At 45.0% G+C, this 22,337-nt stretch overlaps 1 protein-coding gene across 1 annotated transcript in view; it reads right to left on the reverse strand.

The window, feature by feature from the left end:
- Positions 1 to 22,337, reverse strand: part of NYAP2 (neuronal tyrosine-phosphorylated phosphoinositide-3-kinase adaptor 2) — a 159,337-nt gene that overhangs the window by 57,031 nt on the left and 79,969 nt on the right. Inside the window, exon 2 of the mRNA XM_089780858.1 lies at positions 17,694 to 17,992. Coding sequence (XP_089636984.1) covers positions 17,694 to 17,992 — 299 coding nt within the window. The remainder of the gene's footprint in view (positions 1 to 17,693; positions 17,993 to 22,337) is intronic.

The raw sequence follows: 22,337 nt of genomic DNA on the forward strand, positions 1-22,337 counted from the left end.
TATTCAGTTTGCTAAGACACACTTAGCAGGAAATCCACTGGCTCAACAAGGGCAAGAATCCATTTCAATCAGCTCAGCATTTTCAAAAGCATGTAAGTGACTTAGGCACCTTGAGCCCTTTAAAATTCAGATTGATACTTTGCAGAGGAAGTCAGGCACTTTGGAAAATGGCTGGCTGTTTTAGGACCCTTGGTATTGGACACAATAATGAACACAATGTACTCATGCACATTCAGCCTTTGTACTAGCACAACTCTTCAGGCTGCCCATTTACACAAAGACTTAACTTGCCCACTGAGTCTGCTCACTGCAAGCAAGATTTTGCAGTAGAAAAAACCTGCAACCCCGGGGTCTTAGTGTGCTGTCATTTAGAACAATAGTGGACAGCCTCAGCAGGTGGGAAAGATGCCAGGCCCCTCCTGGGTGCACCAAATGGAGCAGAAGAAATCTATAAGCTATATAAAAAATAAATTCTATTTGAGACAGTAAATGTAGCTCAATTATTTGGCTTGGCCAGGAAGACTCTCCCTATCATCTGATCTAATAGCTGGCCAGGGACTCAACGGTGATCCCAAGCAAGCAGACACAACATGGAGAATTCATCCACCGGATGGGGGACTCTACCAGATGTTTATATCCACTTGTTTTCCATCTGTTGATGCCATGGCTGATGTCAAGTCTACCAGAAGTTTGTACTGTTCGTGATGTGCTTGCCAAGCTTGCTAAATATTTTCAACCCATCAAATGAGGCTGCCAGAACTACTCAGATGACATTGTGCATAAAATTGTCAAGAGTACCTGTGACGGGGTGAGCCGGCCTCGCACCGAACTCACAGGGTTTAGCTAGGTTACCCTGCCTAAAGGAACCCTGCCCCCACGACACTGCAGGGCATTCTCAGCTGGTAGCCCAGCTATAAAAGCCTGTGGAGAAGCTCAATCTGGGCTGACTGCCAGAGGAGAAGGACCTCAGAGGGGAGCTCCTGACCAGCACCAGCCAGCCGCCCGGAGGGGAGACAGCTGAGTTGCTCGTGCACGTTGGGATGACTCCATTGTTGCCTACGTGGAAGGAACAACTCCCGGGGCATTAGAAGACCCTGCAAGAACATGGGAGGAGACCCTGTCGGTCCAGGGAGGGTGCAGGAGCAGCCTCCCCAGCCCGGGAACCTCGGCACACTTTGGATGGTTTCCCTACCAAGGGAGTGGTGGGCTGTCCTGCCACTCACAGGGCTCACAGGGCCCTGGGCCGGGACCCGGTGGAGTAGGGTGGGCCCGGGTCTCCCTACCAGGGGTGCTGTTTTCCCTCCCCCAGAGACTTGCCGTCACAGGCCTTTCAGCCCTGAATTAAAGAGCCAACCAGTATCAGGGAATAGAGACTCGGGCCAGTGGGCCCTGCGTTAAAGAGACAGTCACTGATCTTGCATAGAGACTTGGGCCAGTGGGCCCTGGGTTAAAGAAACTTTATATGGAGATTCAAGGCACTACCTCTGCCCTCCAGAGGGGGCAGGAAAGTCAGCCCTGTGACAGTACCAGTGATAAAATGCAATAAATCACTTCTGGCTCTTGCATGGGCAGCCCTTAGAAACATTTCTGCGTTTCCTAAATGCTTTCACGTTGCTGTCAAAGAACAAGCAGCTTACAATACCTCCCTGTCCTTTGCACAACTCTCTCTCTCCAGTCTTTTGTTTAAAAAACAAACACACACATTGCTGCACACAGATGTCACTTCCAGAGGGTGTCTGTGTTGACACTTGGACTTCCAAAATGAGAGGAGCACAATGCTGATCAAAAGGGCCAGCTGAGTTGAAACAGCAGAAGGATCAGGAAGGAGAATTATACCTACTGCCCAAGAGTTCATTTAAAGGAGCTCTCCATGTTGTCAAAAGGTCACAGGATAACCCCACAGCAACAGATTCTGCAGGTTGTCACTGAGAATTTTCTGGGGTGATTATAATGGTAGCTGAAGTGAACGAAGCATTGTTAGAGCAGTTCAGCTGCACTTCGGCAGGGATACGCAGCCCGCAGATATAACATCCCTGTGGTCAAAGGCTGAGCAGTTCTCAAATGTTCAGTGTAATCAATTTTCAGAAAAGAGCCTCAAAGCAATTTCACATTTCAAATCCATCTCTAGAGTGGTGGTTCCAACCTTCTTCTTGTGACAGAATTAATCATCACCAAGAGTGGCCAAGTGTGAGTTCTCAGATAAACTTAATTACCTCTAAGGCTGACACTCACCATTCTGTAAGTAAGTGCTTATCTTTACATTAAGGTTCAGAAGCTGTTAAGACCCCAATATTAGCATCAGTCTCTACACCATAGGGTACTCTCCCTATGCATCCCCAGAATGAGAGACCATGTTTGTAGGGTTGCACTAGTTTCCAGTCATAATTTTCTAAGTGCTAGTCTCAGTGTGCATTTGGTCTATAGTCCAGATTTATCCTCCCTATGTCATCTCTGATGGCCTATAGAGCAGGTGAGAAGAATGGGAGAAGAAGCAGGAGGTGACGAGCAGGAAAAAGAAGGGGATACCTACCATACTTCATCAATGATGTAGATATTGGGATAGAGAGTACTCTTATTAAGTTTGCAGATGATACCAAACTGGGTGGGGTTGCGACTTCTTTGGAGGATAGGGACATAATTCAAAATGACCTTAGCAAGTTAGAGAAATGGTCAGAGGTAAACAGGATGAGGTTTAATAAAGAGAAATGCAAAGTGCTCCACTTAGGAAGGAACAATCAGTTCCATACATACAAGATGGGAAGCGACTGTCTAGGAAGGAGCATGGCGGAAAGGGATCTAGGGGTCATAGTGGACCACAAGTTGAATATGAGTCAACAGTGTGATGCTGTTGCAAAAAAAGCAAATATGATTCTAGGTTGTATCAACAGGTGTGTTGTAAGCAAAACTCGTGAAGTCATTCTGCCGCTCTATTCTGCACTAGTTAGGCCTCAGCTGGAGTACTGTGTCCAGTTCTGGGCGCCACATTTCAAGAAAGATGTGGAGAAATTGGAAAGGGTGCAGAGAAGAGCGACAAGAATGATTAAAGGTCTAGAGAACATGACCTATGAAGCCAGGCTTCATGAACTGGGCTTGTTTAGTTTGGAAAAAAGAAGATTAAGGGGGGACATGATAGCGGTTTTCAAATATCTAAAAGGGTGTCACAAGGAGGAAGGCGAAAATTTGTTCCTCTTGGTTTCTGAGGACAGGACAAGGAGTAACGGGCTTAAAGTGCAGCAGGGGAGGTTTAGATTGGACATTAGGAAAAAATTCCTAACTGTCAGGGTGGTCAAATATTGGAATAAATTGCCAAGGGAGGTGGTGGAATCTCCCTCTCTGGAGATATTTAAGAACAGGTTAGATAGACATCTGTCAGGGATGGTGTAGACGGAGCTTGATCCTGCCTTGAGGGCGGGGGGCTGGACTCGATGACCTCTCGAGGTCCCTTCCAGTCCTATTATTCTATGATTCTATGATTCTATACCCTGATCCTTCCTCTGCTATAGTTATAGCCCATAGGAAAGGGTGCTACAGAGCAGTCCCACTGCTGAGGCTGGAAACTCTGGTCTTCTAGCACCTCCTGTATATTATTTCACTATGAGCTGATGGTGCTCAACACCTTGTTTAAAATGCCAGGTAGCTTGCAGGATAAGGCCATGATTGTGGGCCAGATTTTGCCATCTTACTCACACTGGATAGCATCACGGATATCAGCAGGAGTATTGGTAATGAGATTTGGAGCAATTTGTGAAACTATCTCCCTCCTTTGTTATGTTACTAGAGACTTTTGTTTCCATAGTAATTGAGAGAGGTGTTTTATTAACCCAAACTCTTCCATTATTGCCAGCAGTGAGAGACTCCAAATACTGGGAAAACCCAGTAGCAATTTTATGTCCTGCTTTTCTATTTGGAATATATTTCTTCATCTGGTTACTGTTACAGTTCTAGAAGTCATCATAGTGCCTGTCACCAGTGCATTAGCACTGATCCTGCAGAGCTTTGATCTAATGATTATTCCTAACCTATGTGAGTAACAGTCATACTGTATCTCCTTACATAGGCCTTTTCATTCGTAGGTGCTAAACTGCGTTACAGGCAGTATCGCTATTTCCATTTTGCAGACATGGAAACTGAGGCAGAGAAAGGCACTCTGTTTGGCTGAGATTAACCAATGACAGAGCCAGAAATAGAACTCATGTCTCCTAAGTCTTGGGCTAGTGTGCTAACCACGATGCCATTAACTAAAATAGGACTAATTACTTGCACGGAATAAGGATTTGAATGTAAATATTATCCTATAATTGCTGCCAAGAGCACTCAGCGCAGCTTTGAAGAAAAGCTAATACATAATTCATAATTCAGAGCCACGGATCAATGTTTGGGGCTTCTGTGCTTTTGTTTTTAAGAGCCCACATTTAAGAATATAAATTAGTTCCATAAGAGCGCTCAGCTTGCGTATTGACATCATTGGCAGCTTCAGAGTAAACTTGATTTCAGCATGTTCATGGGGGGCTATGACTATCTGACTGAAGGTGCTTGGTTGATGCTGCTGTAGTATTTATTCATTCTAAGTAATAAAACCCAAATATTTAAAAACTTCCATTGTTATCATCACAAATTTCAGCCAGTCAAAACTGTTCCTACATAGGAGACAGAATCAAATTCAGTGAAAGGCAGGTCTGATTCACAGGCCCAGCTACTGTATTCTGAGGGATGTGACAATGAGCCAAGCCTTGCCATGGGTATGGAAGGAAAGAGGATGCTAGAAGCCTTCCTCTTCTTGCAAGGCCCACGTTAGGACCAGGAGGGGAGGAAGCAAAAACACTGAACTGGATTTAGTTCAGTTCTCAGCTCGGTCTCAGACTTCCTGGGGGGATCTTGGGCAAATCATTTAATCCCAGATTCACAAAAATTCCTAACTCCCATGCAAGTCAGAACCTAAATGCGACCTATGTGGCTTTGGGCTTTCATCTCTCAGCAAGCTGATGCTTAACCTGTAAAGCAGCACTGTCTTATTTCCTTTTTCTCCTGCGTGGTCTGCCCTTTGTAGACTGTAATCTCTTTAGGGCACAGCATAATGGGCCCTGGTCTCACTTGCGGTCTCTAGATGCTATCGGAAAACAAACAAAAATAATGAATTAATAAACTAATAACAATAAAGAGCTAGGTTTGACTGCATTCAAAGGCTGTGATCTGGGGTAGAAGTTCCCGATCATGTATACATACTCACACTAGCACAGGTGTAAATGGCTCTATAGTTGGAGTAGCACACATAGCAGCAACAGAGGTACTGCTGAGCTATGCAGAGTACAGACTGAGGCTTGTCTCCACTTACCAGGAGATCATTGCTGCTGGAGATCAATCTCCCAGCGGATCTAGTAAGGACATTCTAAATCAACCACTGATGGCACTCCAACCCCAGTATTCTATCAAGTCACAAGGAGTATGGGAAGTTGACAGGAGAGTGTCTCACATCAGCCCTCCACAGTGGCAGCTGATTTTCCGGAAAAACTGGCCAGTCTAGACACAGCCTCAGTGTAAAATGCATGCAACTTTGATTTCATTTTCCTATTAATCATCGCAGAAGTTGGAATTAGTCATGTGTTACTTACATGCTAACCAGTTCAATAACATTTACTGAAACTTGATCATCTCAGAAAGGTGCAACCAAATGCTGTGACAAGAATTATCACATTGCCTCAAGGAATAGACACAAAATAACGGCCTTGAGGTCTTTTGGCAACTAAGAGGTCAAATGGACTGTAAGCCAGATTTTGGCCTCTCTTACAACCCTGTGCAAACCCATTGAAACCAGTGAAACTCCACAGAATGGACACCAAATTAGAATTTGAACTTGTGTATTTCATTTGAGATGCCTGTAGATCAAAGCAGTGACCATTACAATTGCCCAGGGGTGAACTGTAATGAAGAACCACCACCTCATGAAGCTAATACAGTCAAGGCTACAGAACAGAAGATTCTTTGTGAACTTTTGTGGCAAATGGAACCCCTGGGGACAATGTAAAAACAGACTCTCACAAATTAGTATCTCGTTACCTACATTTCTCGACATCTCCACAAATCACCAGCCAAGCTGCTCTGTCTGGCATAAGATGTTTTATCTGCACAGGTGCACCCCTACTTGGCACAAGGAATTTTGCATAGTAGAGATCAGTAGTACTGCCTGCTGCTATATTATGGGATGCCTTAAGTCTACCCACATCAACAGCCTTTACACCCTCCTAGGTATTGGTCCTCAGGATGTATAGCAGGAAGTTACAGTAGAGTTGAGCACACAATGCTAACATGAAGAACAAAGATTTCTGCTTCAAATTGTCTTGCAATTGTTAAACCCCTAACATTTCATCCACACAGATAAGCGGTCAGTTGTGGCAAATAAAAGTAAAGAACAACTTGTAAGCTGGTTTGCTCCTGCTCCCAGGTCTTCAGCACCTCCTTGGTGCAGATCAGCCTTGGATTACATGGCCTTATTTGATTCCATAGTGGGGCTGGCTGGTCTAGAGATGCAACAATCAAGTAAGGCTACATGACTGGTCCCCGGATCGTTGACTGCAGCAGAAAGCCTCAAAAAATGAAGCATCTCTTGCAATGCCAGCTGTTCAAGCATAAATGCTCTTCCAGTGACCCGTCAGAGTGCTTTGTTTGGGCAATAGCATGCACAGATGTGGTTGGAAGCAGTTTGAGGACACAACAATAAGAAGAATCACTAAAACTAGCCCAAATTATTTTTGGTTTGGCATCTGCATGTTTAAAGTGTCATTAGGACCCATTTTTACCACCTGCGGGGGAGGATTTATTGTATTTAGCTGTCATTAGTGTGCATGTTATTCCAACATAGCACAGTTTGCTGTGTTTCAGCACGCTTATAAACTGAAAAGCATGAAGTGCCAAACGCAGTTGCAGCATGTCAGGCATATGTTGCTTGATGTCATCCAGCATTAATATGTGTGGATGATATGAAAGTGCCAACTTTGTGCACCAAGCAAGAAGACTATATTCAAACTGTGATTAGATACAAATCAGTAACAAAGTGGAGACCGGCCAATAGTTTTACCTGAAGCCAGGCTCAAAATCTTCCCATGGAAGTCACTATGAGATGAGGGTGATCAGCACTTGGCATGATCAAGTTCTTAGGAAGGAAATGCTTTCAATCCCTGAACCTGCTCCATTTAGTTCAGTGAGAGTTTTGCCATTAGCATTAATGGGGGCAGAATCAGAGCCTGACTGAACAAGAAGATAAGGGAAAAGATATGAGGACAGAAATATAATTTATTTTCTATGGAATGAGTGCAGCTGTTTTCTGTTCTCTTTCCTGTAGCTCCACATGAGTTTTACAGGACCTAGGCATTACAAAGGATAAGCTCTATGGATATAAGTGAGGGTGTGTCTAGACTACATGCCTCCTTCGACGGAGGCATGTAGATTAGCCAGATCGGAAGAGGGAAATGAAGCCGCGATTAAAATAATCGCGGCTTCATTTAAATTAAAATGGCTGCCCCGATCTGCCGATCAGCTGTTTGTCGGCAGATCGGGGGAGTCTGGACGCGATGCCCCGACAAAGAAGCCTTTCTTCATCGACACAGGTAAGCCTGGTTTCACGAGGCTTACCTGTGTCGATGAAGAAAGGCTTCTTTGTCGGGGCATCGCGTCCAGACTCCCCCGATCTGCCGACAAACAGCTGATCGGCAGATCGGGGCAGCCATTTAAATTTAAATGAAGCCGCGATTATTTTAATCGCGGCTTCATTTCCCTCTTCCGATCTGGCTAATCTACATGCCTCCGTCGAAGGAGGCATGTAGTCTAGACACACCCTGAGAGTTAATATTTGGACCTGATCCTGCAAAACCTTACTTAAGTAATGCCATGGCCTTCAACATTTTCAGATCCGCTCTAGCAATGAGGCAATAGACAGAAAGCTGGCTAGATTGTTGGGCTCAGCGAGTAGTGGTCAATGGCTCAATATCTGGTTGGTGATCAGTATCCAGCGGAGTGTCCTAAGGGTTAGTTCTAGGGCTGGTTTTGTTAATGACCTGGATGAGGGGATGGATTGCACCCTCAGCAAGTTTGCAGATGGCACTAAGCTGGGGGAGAGGGAGATATGCTGGAGGGTAGGGATATGGTCTGTGAATATCTTGCAGGTGCTCCATAGCTCTAGCTCAACCTCGCCCACAGCTTATATTCTCCACAGTGGGGAGCCTGCACTGGTGCTCCAGCCTCGTGCCTGCCCCTCCCTCCCATGAGAATGGAGCACTAGTGCCAGCTTCCAGCTGGGGTGGGAGGGAGAAAGCCCCAAGCCTCGCCGTGTGATCTGGTTCATGGGGAAGAAGTGGCTCCACACTGCTGCTCCTCTCCCCCTCCCCCAACTGGGGGAACAGCAGCTCACGGACACGCTGCTTTACCCGCTGCTCCCATGGTACCTGGGAGCGGCAGAAGGCGTGAAGGCAGGTAAGTTCTTCCCCTTGCCCTCGTTCCCAGACCCTGTTCCCCACCCCCCTCACTCATGTTCTCCATGGAGACCCTGCACTTCCAGACTGCTCCTGCATCCTCCCCTTGGGCTAGACACCCCAACTCCACCCTCCTTCTGCTTCCTTCCCCCTGGTCAAAGACCCTACCCCGACTTAGCACCCTCACCCCCCTCCTTCACCCCACCTCCTACCCAGATCCTGCGTCCTCATTCCACTCACTGGCAGCCCTGTCCCGCACACTGAACCCCTCATTTTGGCCCCATACTAGAGCCCAGGGGCAGTCCACAAAATCTACTAACCCCAAAACTCCTGTTGGGAGCAGACTTGGAAGGGGTTTTATCTGGGGGTTATTTTGGATTTTGGTTTTTTTTTGCTTCTCACGTGTGTGGTCCCTGACTGATTTTTCTGTGGCCCCCTGACACAAAAAACGATTCCCCACTCCTGCCATAAATAAAGACAATGTTGAAATCTTTTGTGTTGGACATAAATTGATATTTTACTTTATTTAAGATGAAGTTGGGTAAAATAACATGATAAAGTTAAAGCACTTAGTCTGTTTAATAATTTCTTTTCTTATTGGTTAAATGAAACTGTTCTTCTAGCTACAGACCTGGCAAAATGGCTCAGGCATAATTATATAACTAATGGCGAATTTCCATTAGCAGCTGGTGGCCCATGGAAAGGTTTACATTGAGCTGGAAAGGTTTACATTGGGCCGGGTGGGCCTTGGGCCAAAAAGTTTGAGAACCAATGACCTAGACAAATTGGAGTAGAAAAAACTACTTTCCTAGCAGGGTGGTGAAGCACTGGAACTGGTTCCTAGGGAGGTGGTGGAATCTCCATCCTTAGAGGTTTTAAAGTCCCAGTTTGACAAAATCTTGGCTGGGATGATTTAGTTGGGGTTGGTTCTGCTTTGGGAGGGGGTTGAACTCGATGACCTCCTGAGGTCTCTTCTACTCCTATGATTCTAATAGAAACCCAAGCTTTCTTTTTCCAGAATCTTAAGAGGACATTCAGTAAACTCAAATAACCTAAGACCTGATCTTCTCAGAGAACTTTAGCATTGCTAGTGGCAATACAATAAGAAAGCCCATTATTATGTGACCCTGAGGTGAAACAACCCAGTGAAAAGTTATCAGTGGCGTGTACCTATGCACTAGGTTGAACATATTGTAACTTAAGTGTAATAAATACATTTATGGATATTTCAGGCAGGCTGTATTTCTCAACTTGTGCTTTTTTGGAATGTGGAATATCACCCTGCATAAACGATCAATACCCACACACAAAATAGAAACGTGAAATATATAAAGTGACTTCCTCAAACTTAAAAACAGTAACATTAAGCACACGAATCCTAGTGCAGGCTCATATGTCATAGCTACAGTACTATCAATTCCTCAGAATAGGATAATTCCTAAGATGGTAACTAGAATGCCATGTTTTAATACTGCATGGTCTATTCTCCATTCAGTGTTTGTAACTTCTATTAACATTAATGAGTATGCATATGGGCCTCGAGTGGTAGAACATACTCTTATACGTATTCAAAACTTGTTTACAAATGCCTCCGAAAAATTGCATTGTGCTCATTGTTCTTGGCAGAAAGCTATTATAGCTGCATTGGAACTTCTGCTTTTTTTCTGATTGGAAGGACCAGACAATACACCAGAGCAGAAAGAAGGTGGGGTGGGATGCCAAGAAAAATAATTCAGCTCTGGGAGTCTGCCAGTGGAAGAGGGGTTTGCAGCAGAAAGGTGGTTACTGAAACTGTAGATCTAAACTTTCAATGGCAATCTCAGCTAAAAATAAGCAAAGGAGACAACCACCAGTGACTGCTTGTCCAGAGCTAACGGAGAAGACTGAGCTTGTTGCTGTTAGTTCTTGTTAGAATCCAGGCAAATGGGAACAAACAACCATTGCAGTTTAAGGACTGAACATGGCTGCCTCTAACATGGGCAAATACACCCACATCCGGTGAGAGAGAGACACACAGAGACAGAGGTTGCTTGTCCCCACCAGCAAAATCAGGCAGGATCTGATCCTGCTGTTTGCAATCCCTGAATGAAAGAGTAATGTGCTTTTCTGGCCTGATCACTGGAGGTAGGGGGAATTACATGCAGCATCTTATTCTTGTTAGCTAAAGAGGTGACAGGATTTTTCTAGCACTGCTGAAGGCACTGTGTCCAGAGCCATCCTGCCCATTGGATGGTTTGGGGTAGTTGCCCCAGGCCCTGCAGTGGCCAACTCAAACATACTATTGATGGGCCTGGCACTAGGGTGGTGGGATCTGGCAACCACTGCCCTCTCCCAGCCGTGTATGCTTGGCTTCCACATGGCAGCAGGCAGCAGAGAGCCCCCATCCCAGAGCACTCTGCGGAGAAACAAGATGCAGCAGGCTGGGAAGGCGGCACAGGGCAGACTGCCCAGCTGCTCTGGCTCCCACCACAGTGGGGAGGGGTGTGACAGCTGCTGGTGCCCAGCCCCCGGTAATCTCCAGACTCAGGGGAGGGGAAGGGGGCAGAGCAGGGGTAGGCTTGGGAAAGGGGATGAGCAGACGTGGGATGGGGGTGGAGGAGAGGTGGGATTACGGGTGCAGGCCCTGTGCTCTCCTCAGAATGGCCCTGACTCTGTCTACCTCTGCCCTACATAGGCATGTGGGGGAGATTTTCAATGGCACAGATGTTAGTAAAGGAGTCAACTCATGTTAATTTTGAGCAGAAGTTGGCCACCTAACTGCCATGTGGAAAATCTCTCTCTTTAATCGCCAGTCATTCCCACTTAAGTGCTACAGCTTCTCAGCCCCACAGCAGAACTATTGCTTGGGAGGAGCTGTAATTTGGCTATAAGTAGTTTAAGGGTAGCTCAGCTTAGCAGCAGCATGAGGATCCAGGCAAAACAATAACAGAAAAAGCGACTTAGCCATATAACATTGACCTCTACAGGGTTAAATGAGGCGTAGTCAGGGAAGAACACCAGCATGGAAATATGAAACAGCATTCAGAAAAAGAAGAAATAGGTAAAACTGTATTGCACAATAGAAGGATCTTCTGACATATTTCTTCCCTTTACAGGTTCACAGCAGCTAGGGTGGAAAGAGCTGGTTTTAAGCCAGGAAACACAATTCTTTAAATAAATTATTAGCCAATATAGGAAGCAAACAGAATTGAGACCTGCACAAAATACTGGAAGCCCTAAATCCATTTCAGTCCAACTCCTGGCAAAAGCTCAAGCTCACAGCAAGTGGTTAGCAGCTTGGGTGGACAGGTAACGGGGAATTTATTAGAGAAGCTGCATTTGAACAATGCCAATTACAGTATTGACAATTACTTTTCTCCAAAGCTAAATAGTATCCCTATGTTGCAGAAGTTACTGAGCAGAAGGAATGCTTCTCTCAGACTAGAGTCACCAGAAGCCCTGTTTTTAAAGGGACAGTCCCCTATCTAAGCCCCCTTGCAGGTGTGTCTACTTTTTCTTAAAAATAGGCAAAGTGCCTTGTATTCTCATCTTCACCACCCATCCGTACTGGAGGGTCCTGCTACCGATCAGTTTCTCTGCTCACCAGCTACCAGTGGTGAGTTACAGGGGGGTCCAGCAGCCAGAGCTGGGGGTTACTGTGCAAAATTGGTGGTGGTGCCAAGTTTCAAAATACAGGGCCATCTGCTCGTTTAAGCATACCATTAGCTGCCCTTCCATATGGTGCCAGCAGGAGGGGACAAACTGCTTACAGCCAGTGTGGGGAGGGAGAGGTGAGCTCTGCAAAAACTTGGGCCAGGTCATTCCTCCCTTATTCTCTCCTGCGACTGGACGCACACCCCATCCCTTCCCTCTTAGCTGGCTACGTTCTGATGTGAGCTCTGGCAGAAATCTGGGGAGAGGAGCATGTGACCCTGCATGCTCCCCTCCCCTCCCCCCCAAATGTGCTGTCTCAGGAATATGTAGTGCCAGTAATCAGGAGAGGTGGGTCTAAACCAGGGGCCTACCTGGCATGCAGAGTGGAGATGAGGTGAGGTTGGTTAGTCATCCCTCCTGTGCACGTGGGAGTGTGTGTGTGCCACCACTCCCCATGTGAGCCCTAAAGCTTTAACACAGCGTTTCCCAAACTATGGGCCATGGCCTGGTACCGGGCCGTGAGAAAAAAATACCGGGCCTCAGCGTGGCTGCCGGGAGGGGAGCAGAGCGGGGCAGGCTGGGAGGAGGTGTGTGTGTGGGGGGGGGGGGGGGGAACTGGCCCTGGGAAGCAGGGTTGGGGGCAGCAGGGCTGTCCCGTGGAGATAGGGGGAAGCGGGTGGGTGGGTGGCAGAAGCAGGGTTGGGGGCAGCGGGGCTGTCCCGTGGAGATAGGGGGAAGCGGGTGGGTGGGTGGCAGAAGCAGGGTTGGGGGCAGCGGGGCTGTCCCGTGGAGATAGGGGGAAGCGGGTGGGTGGGTGGCAGAAGCAGGGTTGGGGGCAGCGGGGCTGTCCCGTGGAGATAGGGGGAAGCGGGTGGGTGGGTGGCAGAAGCAGGGTTGGGGGCAGCGGGGCTGTCCCGTGGAGATAGGGGGAAGTGGGTGGGTGGGTGGCAGAAGCAGGGTTGGGGGCAGCGGGGCTGTCCCGTGGAGATGGGGGGAAGCGGGTGGGTGGGTGGCAGAAGCAGGGTTGGGGGCAGCGGGGCTGTCCCGTGGAGATGGGGGGAAGCGGGTGGGTGGGTGGCAGGGTGGGGGCAGCGGGGCTGTCCCGTGGAGATGGGGGGAAGCGGGTGGGTGGGTGGCAGAAGCAGGGTTGGGGGCAGCGGGGCTGTCCAGTGGAGATCAGGGAGGGCAGGCGGCAGAACCAGGGCTGGCCAAGGGGCGGGGGGGCTGGCCAGGGGAGATCAGGTGGAGGAGGACGGAAGAACCAGTTGCCGGAAAGGACGGGGGCAGCGGGGCTGGTGGGGGGGTTGTTGGGGGAGCGGGGCTGACTGGGGGAGATTGGTGAGGTGTGGGGGGAACCAGCCGCTGTAAGCAAGGCTGGAAGGGTGCAGCAAGGCTGAACTGGGGACATCGGGAGGAGGGGGGGGGGGAGCGGGACTGACCCGGGCACATGCAGACCCTGCAGACCCTGGTAGATGAGTGAGTCTGGCCGGGGATTCCATTTTGTGTCCTCCTCCTCCCCCCCGCACATACCCTCCCTCGAGTCATTGCAAACTGCCTGGCTGGTAGACACACTCAGGCAGCGTGAGCACATCTACCAGACAGGCAGTTCCTACCTAAGGACTGATCCACCTAATTATAATAAAACTTAGCTCATGAATGGATTTACTGGTCCCCGTGTCAAAAAGTTTGGGAACCCCTGCTTTAACATAAGAAGGTCAACAGAAAGAATCCAGCTATGCAATATTGCTTTTTAATCACAGATTCAGGGTACGTGTAGACTGCGAGGATCTATTGGAAAAAGATACGCAAAATGCGCTCCATCTCGACTGGGCCAAATTTTGAAAAAAAACCCCTCTTTCGAAAGCTCCCTTCTTCCTCGTGGAACGAGGAATACAGGAGCTTCCAAAAGAGCGTTTTTGCTCTTCTGCAAAAAAAAGGGGAAGAGCAAACACGTTCCCTGGACACAGCAGAGTTTTTTCAGGATGCCTCCAGTATCCCGATATACCCCCCTCCCAACCAACACACACAGTCTAGCCGTACCCTCAGTCAGCTTCATGTTAATTTGAATGTTTGCACTGCACACTTCTGAGTTATTGCCATTGGACTCACTTGAACATGAATTATTTTACCAAACGTCCCTTATCCAGTATATGGAAATATGGTCACCCTATATCAGACAGAATTACAGAGCTGCAGGGTAGATGCCTCAGCATTTTTGAAAATCACATCTTCAGAGATTGATTTTTTAAAGGTCTCTTGTGTATTCCTCAGCCTTTTTACTAGCAACACTTCAAAAGCTTAAAACAAAATCAACCTTTAAGATCTAATTTGCTTTTCACTGTTTTTATGATTTCATTTTTTGCACTGCAACGGCACCAAGGAACCCCACCCATGCACAAACACAGAAAAAAAGAGAGGGGGGCATCACTGTTTATTCTGTTCCCTCCTGTATTTCATTAAGCCTGAGAAGTGAAAATATGCCAGTCAGTTTCACATCTCTTTATATTTGTTATGTGGCATACAAGACAAACAGCAAAATAAGGTCCCCACATTGAAGTGCTTTCTAAAATCTCTTTCAGGTTGCCATGCTCTGCAGTAGTCCCCAATGTGGTCCCCGCGGGCGCCATGGCACCCCCCCGGGCCATTTCTGTGTGCCCACTGAGTGATCGGGGCCGGCCCCGCCCCTAGGCATGTGGTGCATGGCCGGTGCCAGCCCCTGGGTGCATGGGCGGCGCTGGCCCCGGGTGCACAGCACATGGTTGGTGCCAGCTCTGGGCTCATGGCGGTTAGGCGGACCCACCCCTGGGTGCACAGTGCGAGGTCTGTGCCGGCCCCGGGTATGCAGCATAGGAGCAGCGCCGGCCCCAGGCACGCAGCACATGGGCAGCCCCACCACTGGGAGTGTGGCGCATGGGCGCTGCTGGCTCCTGGGTGCATGGCACAGGCACCGGCACCGGGCACGCAGTGCATGGGCAGCGGCGGTCCCGCCCCTGGGTGCACGAGACATGGGCTGTTCCGGCCCCGGGAGCGCTGCGTATGTGCGGCTCCAACTCTGGGCGTGCCGCACAGTTGTGGCACCAGCCCCAGGAGTGCGGCACATGGGTGGCACCAGCTCCAGGCACGCAGTGTATGGGTGGCCCGGCCCCCAGGTGCGTGTGCAGCCACGCCCCCGGGCGCATGTGTGGCCCCGCCCCCAGGTGCCCGGTGTGTGAGCGGCCCCACCCCCGGGGTGCCTGGCAGCCCCAAAAGGTTAGGGACCACTGCTCTAGGGCAATGGTATATTATATGGGTTGCAAACAGGGGTTTTAAAAAGCTGTGTTTCTACTGGAAGTTTCAACTCAATAGAAAGACAGACATAGATTCTGTAAAAACCCGGTCTTATATAGCCAAACAGGGGGAACAAATGTCACCTAATGAAGGTCCTTTAATTAATTAGGTGGCAAGGGGGTGGGAAGAGAAGAACAAATAATATAACCTGATCATGTACACAGAGATACAGAAATATACCAATCAAATTAGAGAGAGATTACAGGCATTTCTTTCTCTTACAAATTGCTCTTTCATATGCTGCGATGAAACACAAACTGAAGCATTATCACATTTTTGTATAATGAGGTTAGGCTAATGAATGTCAGCACAAGTTAAAAAGACTTTCACACTATAGCAAATTTGGAAATAAGCACCCTCCTACAAAATGCTATTTATGGAGCCACTACCTCTCCGTTTCTGATGCTATTTATGGTTTTAAAAACGAAGTACTTGCTATCTTCCAGTCAAGTTTCTCCTACCTACTCTCAGAGTCATATTTAAAACATCTATTGCTATGGAAATTATTGTGATGTGATAGAATCAATATTTTGACTTCACCAGAATCAGGCAGAGGAAGATAAAGTCACAAGACAGAACTGCTATTATTTTTTTCAAAATGTATCATTATAGAACACAGTAAAAAAGAAAACACACATTATATTAAAAATGATGCTGACGAATCTCTCTAATGGTTGCCTGGGAAGTTAAAATAATTTTCTTCCAAATTAGCCAGTGGGCCAGTTTATACACACCAGAGTTGCAGTTATTGCAAGTACCATAAAAGAATATTTGAAACACTTTTGTTCAAACACATGTGCAAAAATCCAGTATTTATTTATAGAAAACAATAGCATTGTTTCATAATTTTCCATAGTTGAATCTCCTATTAGCACAAAGGTCACTTGATATCAAACCTGTCAGCAATATGAGACTGACTATTGTCTCTTGTGGTTTTGAGCCAGTGAAATATTGTGGGGATATATTCTGGAGGAAATGAAGGCAAATTATGACAAACAGCTTAGTTTTTAAATAGCAACAGTTTAAAGCTTGGGTTTGGAGTATTAGAGGCTGGATCTGGATTTGTGGTCATAGTGACACATTGATATATGCATGATCAATTCCATTTGCAGACTTTTTTACCAACATACGTTGAGGTATAAATTTATGATCCAATTCTACCTCTCTATAAATAGCCAGTTGAACTAGGAATTTTGAGATTTTTTTTATTGCCTTTTAAAAATATGATTGAAGAATTTCTAATCACAACACAGCACCAATGGGCACACATGTGGGAAGCAATAACCACACCATGTGTCCCAACTGATAGGTAATGTGGGGAGTGAGAGTAGAACCAGCAATGACCAAAAATAATCTCTGAGCCATTCTGACCCTAAAGGCTCCCCTTACATCTGACACTCAGAAGCAGAACCAGATGAATGTCTCCTGCTCCACTAAAGACAATTCTAGCATGCAGGGGAGGAAGGAAAGATCCTAATACGTTGCCCTCTCCTGAAAGGTTTATGGTGAAGAAAGTTCTCATACACTGCCTCCTTTTCACTGTTTCTGCAGAGGGACTGGGTGAAGAAATCAGGTACAATTTTGCCCTTAAGAGGGAAGAACAAAGGAAGTGCACAAATCCCCCTAAGTTACCTAATCTAATACTGGATGTTTTAGCATTCCTTACAAAGCCAATATTGCCTGTCAGGAATATATACCATCTCTGGAGCTATTGTACTACTATCATTCTGAGAGGGTGCATCTACATAGCAGCATTATTTTGGAATAACGGACATTTGAAATAACAGATGGCTTATTTCGATATCTGTAAACCTCATTCCACAAGGAATAATACCTGTTCCGAATGCTGTGAATGCTCCACTGCTGATATTTCAAAATAGCTCCTCCCCAGTGCCATTCAAAATAATTACTCCCTAGTGCTTCCTGGGGTTCTAAATTAAGGTAGAGCATCCACATTAGGGGAACCTGCCTCGGACTAATTTCTAGGCTTCCCTTTAGTGTAGATGCATTATTTTGAAATAAGCTATTTTGGAATATGTCTTCTAGAATAGCTTATTCTGAAACAAGTGTGCAGTATAGACGAACCCAGAGGGAGATCGTTACTTTTTTAAGTACTCTTCTTATGTAACTTTGTCTAAGAAAATGGCACTAGTATGGTTATATAAACTACAGGCAACAGGTTTGGAGTATTTCAGGAGAACATTGTTACTGGGGTGACTATAACATTGGATCTCTCTCTAACACCATGTTCCAAATAATTGTATAGTTTACCTTCAGTTCTCTCTGGTAGTTTCCCACTCTTACTTGTTCCAGAGTTGACCGTTTCAGAGGAGGTGCTCAGTTTGGTGTTGGGATCTCGCTTAGGTTTTGGTGGAGGTTGTTTACGAGAGCAGCTACTGCTTTCATCATCGGTACCCCCAACAGAATGAAGAGACTGGGATCTCACAGCAAAGCCACTAGAGCAAGGATGCGGCAGTCTGTCCTGAGGAGCAGGCATTGTCATAAATCCCATGCGGAAATGTTTGCCCACATAGCTTCCTTCATTTCCTCTTCCGACTTCTCCACCTATGCTGTAAGAGAAAAGACATGCACATACAGATGAGGAATTTATCTGTGTCTGACCAGCATCTAGAAATGGGGCCTATGGACATTATTATTTAATAATTGACATTATCATAAAGGCTTATGTATCGAAAAGTATCAGTGACATATTTCCATGCAATGAAGGGGATCTTTTTCTGTGCACATAATTAACTTAATCAGAACCAATGAAATAAAAACAGATTGACAGTGTAGTAACAATGGAATAAATCCACAGTAATACCAAAGAGGAATCTTGATCTAAAATCATATAAATGGGTCTAGCTTTAGGAATTAAAGGAGACAGATTTCAGATGGTCAACAAAAGGCGATAAAAATTAAGAATTTTATTTATTTGTTTTCCTTTTTAAATTTGAAACATTTTAACTAGCTCTGTAGTTGGTCCAAAATTGTGTGTATGAAGAGGAAATTTTGGAAAACTTAAATTTTTCTTCTTACTAATTTTTCAGAATTTTGAAACGTGATTTTTTTTCTTCTAACATTACAAAAATACTGTTCTCCAGCTTTAAGAGAAATGGACCTATATTGGCAATGACAAGATGGAGAAAGCACAGGTCCTTAAAAACTCCCTTTGGTATTCTACAGGCCTTCCAGTTTCACAATTCCTTCTTCCTGTCCAAACTTGTTAGTATAGTATGGCTGATTTGGGCCAGATCTTCTCTTCCCTTCGGGGACTTACCTACCCATTGGCTTTATTTTATAATCATGCTTTACTGAGTCCACATATCGTACATCAGTGTGAAATATCACAAGCTGTTTAAATCTTTTTTTTTATTTTCCTTATCACTCTTCAGCAAAATGCAAGTTTTTTCTCTTCAGCAAGGCTAAAAATCAAATGAAACCAAATCATTCATAGGTATTGTAAGCCAACATAGAAAAGTCTTCAGAAGTAAGTGTCAGGTAAAATCTTCAAATCATCACAGCATTAGAATACAAGAATAAAACTTCTATTCTGACTTTTACCAAACTTTGCAGGAAACAGCCACCCATGGGATGAGATGCAGTAAGCAAATGCTCAGAAAGAATCCTGTGCCTCTCTCTGAAGTATTTAGAGAGTGAACTTCAAAAATTAGTGACAATAGGATATCAACCTAAACACTTTCTGTTACAGATACCTGAAGACTATACAAAACTGTAAGCGCTTTGAAGCAGGGATCTTTTTTCTTTCTGGGGTCAGACACTCCGAGGCTACGTCTACATTGGCCCCTTTTCCGGAAGGGGCATGTTAATTTCACGAGTCCTAATAGGGAAATCCGCGGGGGATTTAAATATCCCCCGCGGCATTTAAATAAAAATGTCCGCCGCTTTTTTCCGGCTTTTAGAAAAGCCGGAAAAGAGCGTCTACACTGGCCCCGATCCTCCGGAAAAGATCCTCCGGAAAATCCCCCGCGGATTTCCCTATTACGACTCGTGAAATTAACATGCCCCTTCCGGAAAAGGGGCCAATGTAGACGAGCCCTCCAAGCATAGTGGCTTTTGTCCAGGGCTCCCAGTGCTATGATAGTACAAGTAATAAACAACAATAAAATGATAAAACATTTAAAAATGCTCATGTTTTTTATGGTAACAAGCAATTAACTTCTAATATTGTATTCTAAGAGAACAACATCTGGCAATCCATTAGTGCGTTTTACCAGCCTGTATCTATATCGAGTATTTGATATATTGTTGTGTGCTTGAAACTTGGAAAGCAGTATTTGACTCAGCTCAGGTTTTATAGAAGTATAACAAGAACCTACCCACAGGGCAAATCCCAAACATCAGACATTAGAGGTGTTTTTGTTTTTTTTGTTGGTGGTGGGTTTTTTTGAAGAAGATAGAAAATTGGTCATGCAAAAAAGAGTATTACTTTAAAAACATAGCACCATGTATTGATCTGTATTTTTTAAGTACTCATCTATGACTGTAGACATATATACATCTCAGAAAATAAAAATCATGGGATCTAATCCTTTTGGAGTAAAAAAAAATGCAAGGGAAAAAATGCTCCAAAATAACTCTCATAGGTTATGTCTACACTGCAGTTATTTCAGAATAAGCTATTCTGGAATAGTTAGTCCAAAATAGCTTATTTTGAAATAGCAACTCTACACTGCTGGGAAGCCTCAAAATTAGTCCGAGGCAGGGTTCCCTAATGTAGACATGCTATCTCAATTTAGAGCCCCAGGAGAAATAATTTAGCCCCTCACCAGGGCCATTCTATTTCAAAATGTCAGAAGTGGAGCATCTACACACACCTTATTTCAAAATTCCTATTTCAGAATAGGCATCATTCTCTGTAGAAAGAGGTTTACAGAACTCGGAATAAGCCATCCGTTTTTTCAAAATTATTTTGAAATAATGGAATTGCTGTGTAGACGCTCACATGGTTACGTCGGAATAATGTCTATTATTCCAAAATTACTTTGCTGTGTAGACACACCCATTACAGAGAAATGTAAACTCCACCTTACTATCCCATCAAATCCACAAGAATCTGTAATGTGAACAGCAATTAGGTGGTGAAGTAAAAGTGAGGAAGATGAGTAGATAATGGGGATGCAGTCCAGACTCTGAGAAGACAAAATAATCTAGAACAATTTTGTATGAGGAGGGAAACTGTGCTGATTTAGATTGAGAAACAATTCTGCATACACAGTATTGTTCCTGCAGTGCTTGTCTGTCCTAGAATGCTGTTCTAATTGATGCTTATGTTTTGGGAATGAAAACACACAGTGTATTTCCGTTAATGCAGCAACCCAGTAAAATGAATGGGATTATATCTGTAATCTATATCTGAACCATTTAGACAGCTATACCCCACATTCAGGTACATCAGAACCACATGTCCTTTATCCCAATTCATACAAACTTACACTCAAAACTTACTATCAGTGGGTAAAATGTTTAACTTTCTTCCACTTTAGTATCTTGTTTGAAGTGACCCTTCACTGGGATAGTACTGAGCAAGGGATCTGGCTATGAATATACTTCCCTTTCCAAAAGCTAGGGCCATATTTCCACAGCTCACTTGGGATATGTCTACACTGCACAGCTATAACTACCCTGCGTCTACACAGCCTCCCATTATTTCAAAATAACGGGGACACTATTTCACTATCCTGGTAAACCTTGTTGCACGAGGGTTAAGGGATGGCTCGAAATAGCGCATTATTTTAAATTTTGGCACTGTGTAGATGCACCAAATTTCAAATTTCAAAATAGATTTGAAATAAGATACACCATTTGCGTAGTGCAAATTGTGCATCTTATTTCAAGTTTAGGGTGCTGTGTGGACACATCCTCAAGGAATGAGCAAGCTCTGTGCATTACATTATGCTGCCCTCCCTCTCGTTGATCACTAGTGAACCATACGAACCCATCTTGTCTAAATTACATACTTGAGATGATTTGCTACAGCTTATATCAAATACACACTGGGTAAAAGAAGAGATAACAGCACTCTGATGATGTTATGCTCCAAAAGCAGCAATCCATCACATGACCGCAGAGGGACTTTCTATTGGGTCAGAGTTCTATTTCCATGTATGTTCTCATTTCTAATCCCCAGCCACTAAAAGACAAGTCCATTACAAAAGTCTAGAAAATGAATATGTCTGATATACTCCATCCATTAGAGGTAGTGGTGCCCATATACATAAACTAGTACATGTTTACAACCAACTTACTATTCACTCATAGCTGGTGTCAATTCCAGAGGGATTTTCAAGCAAAAACAATAAAAAAGGTAGAACTCAAATATTTCCTCTACAATTTGAAGATTAATAATTAAAAACTACAAACCAACCCACTAAATGGTGACTAACTGAAATGATCAACTACACTTCTGCTAATCTTTCTGTATATTGTTCTGAAAATATAATCTCTGATTCTCCACCACAAAAATGCCTGTTAATATATTTAAATGGTAATCCTTTTTAAATAATGTGAAGGATGCAGGTAGGCAATTCATTTTAATTCATATATTATACATACAGGTTAAACCTCTCTCGTCTGGCACCCTTGGGATCTGACTGGTACTGAACCAGAGAAAGTCAATATTTTCTAGAAACATTACCAAGATTTCTCTGCTTACTGGGCTTCTGGAAGACATTTAGGGGTAAATTAGAGCTAAAAACCAGCATAGAACACTGAGAGCCACAAAAAACTTGGCCACACCCATGATAAATGAACATCTGGCTAATTAAAATCATGCTGGACCACAGATGTTGCCAGACCAGAGGATGCCGGACTAGAGAGGTTCAACCTGTGTGAGTGTGTGTGTCTATACACACACACACACACACACACACACACACACACACACACAAATTG

This window comes from Pelodiscus sinensis, chromosome 10 (assembly GCF_052426305.1).
Source record: "Pelodiscus sinensis isolate ZL-2025 chromosome 10, ASM5242630v1, whole genome shotgun sequence".
Classification (NCBI taxonomy): Eukaryota; Metazoa; Chordata; order Testudines; family Trionychidae; genus Pelodiscus; species Pelodiscus sinensis.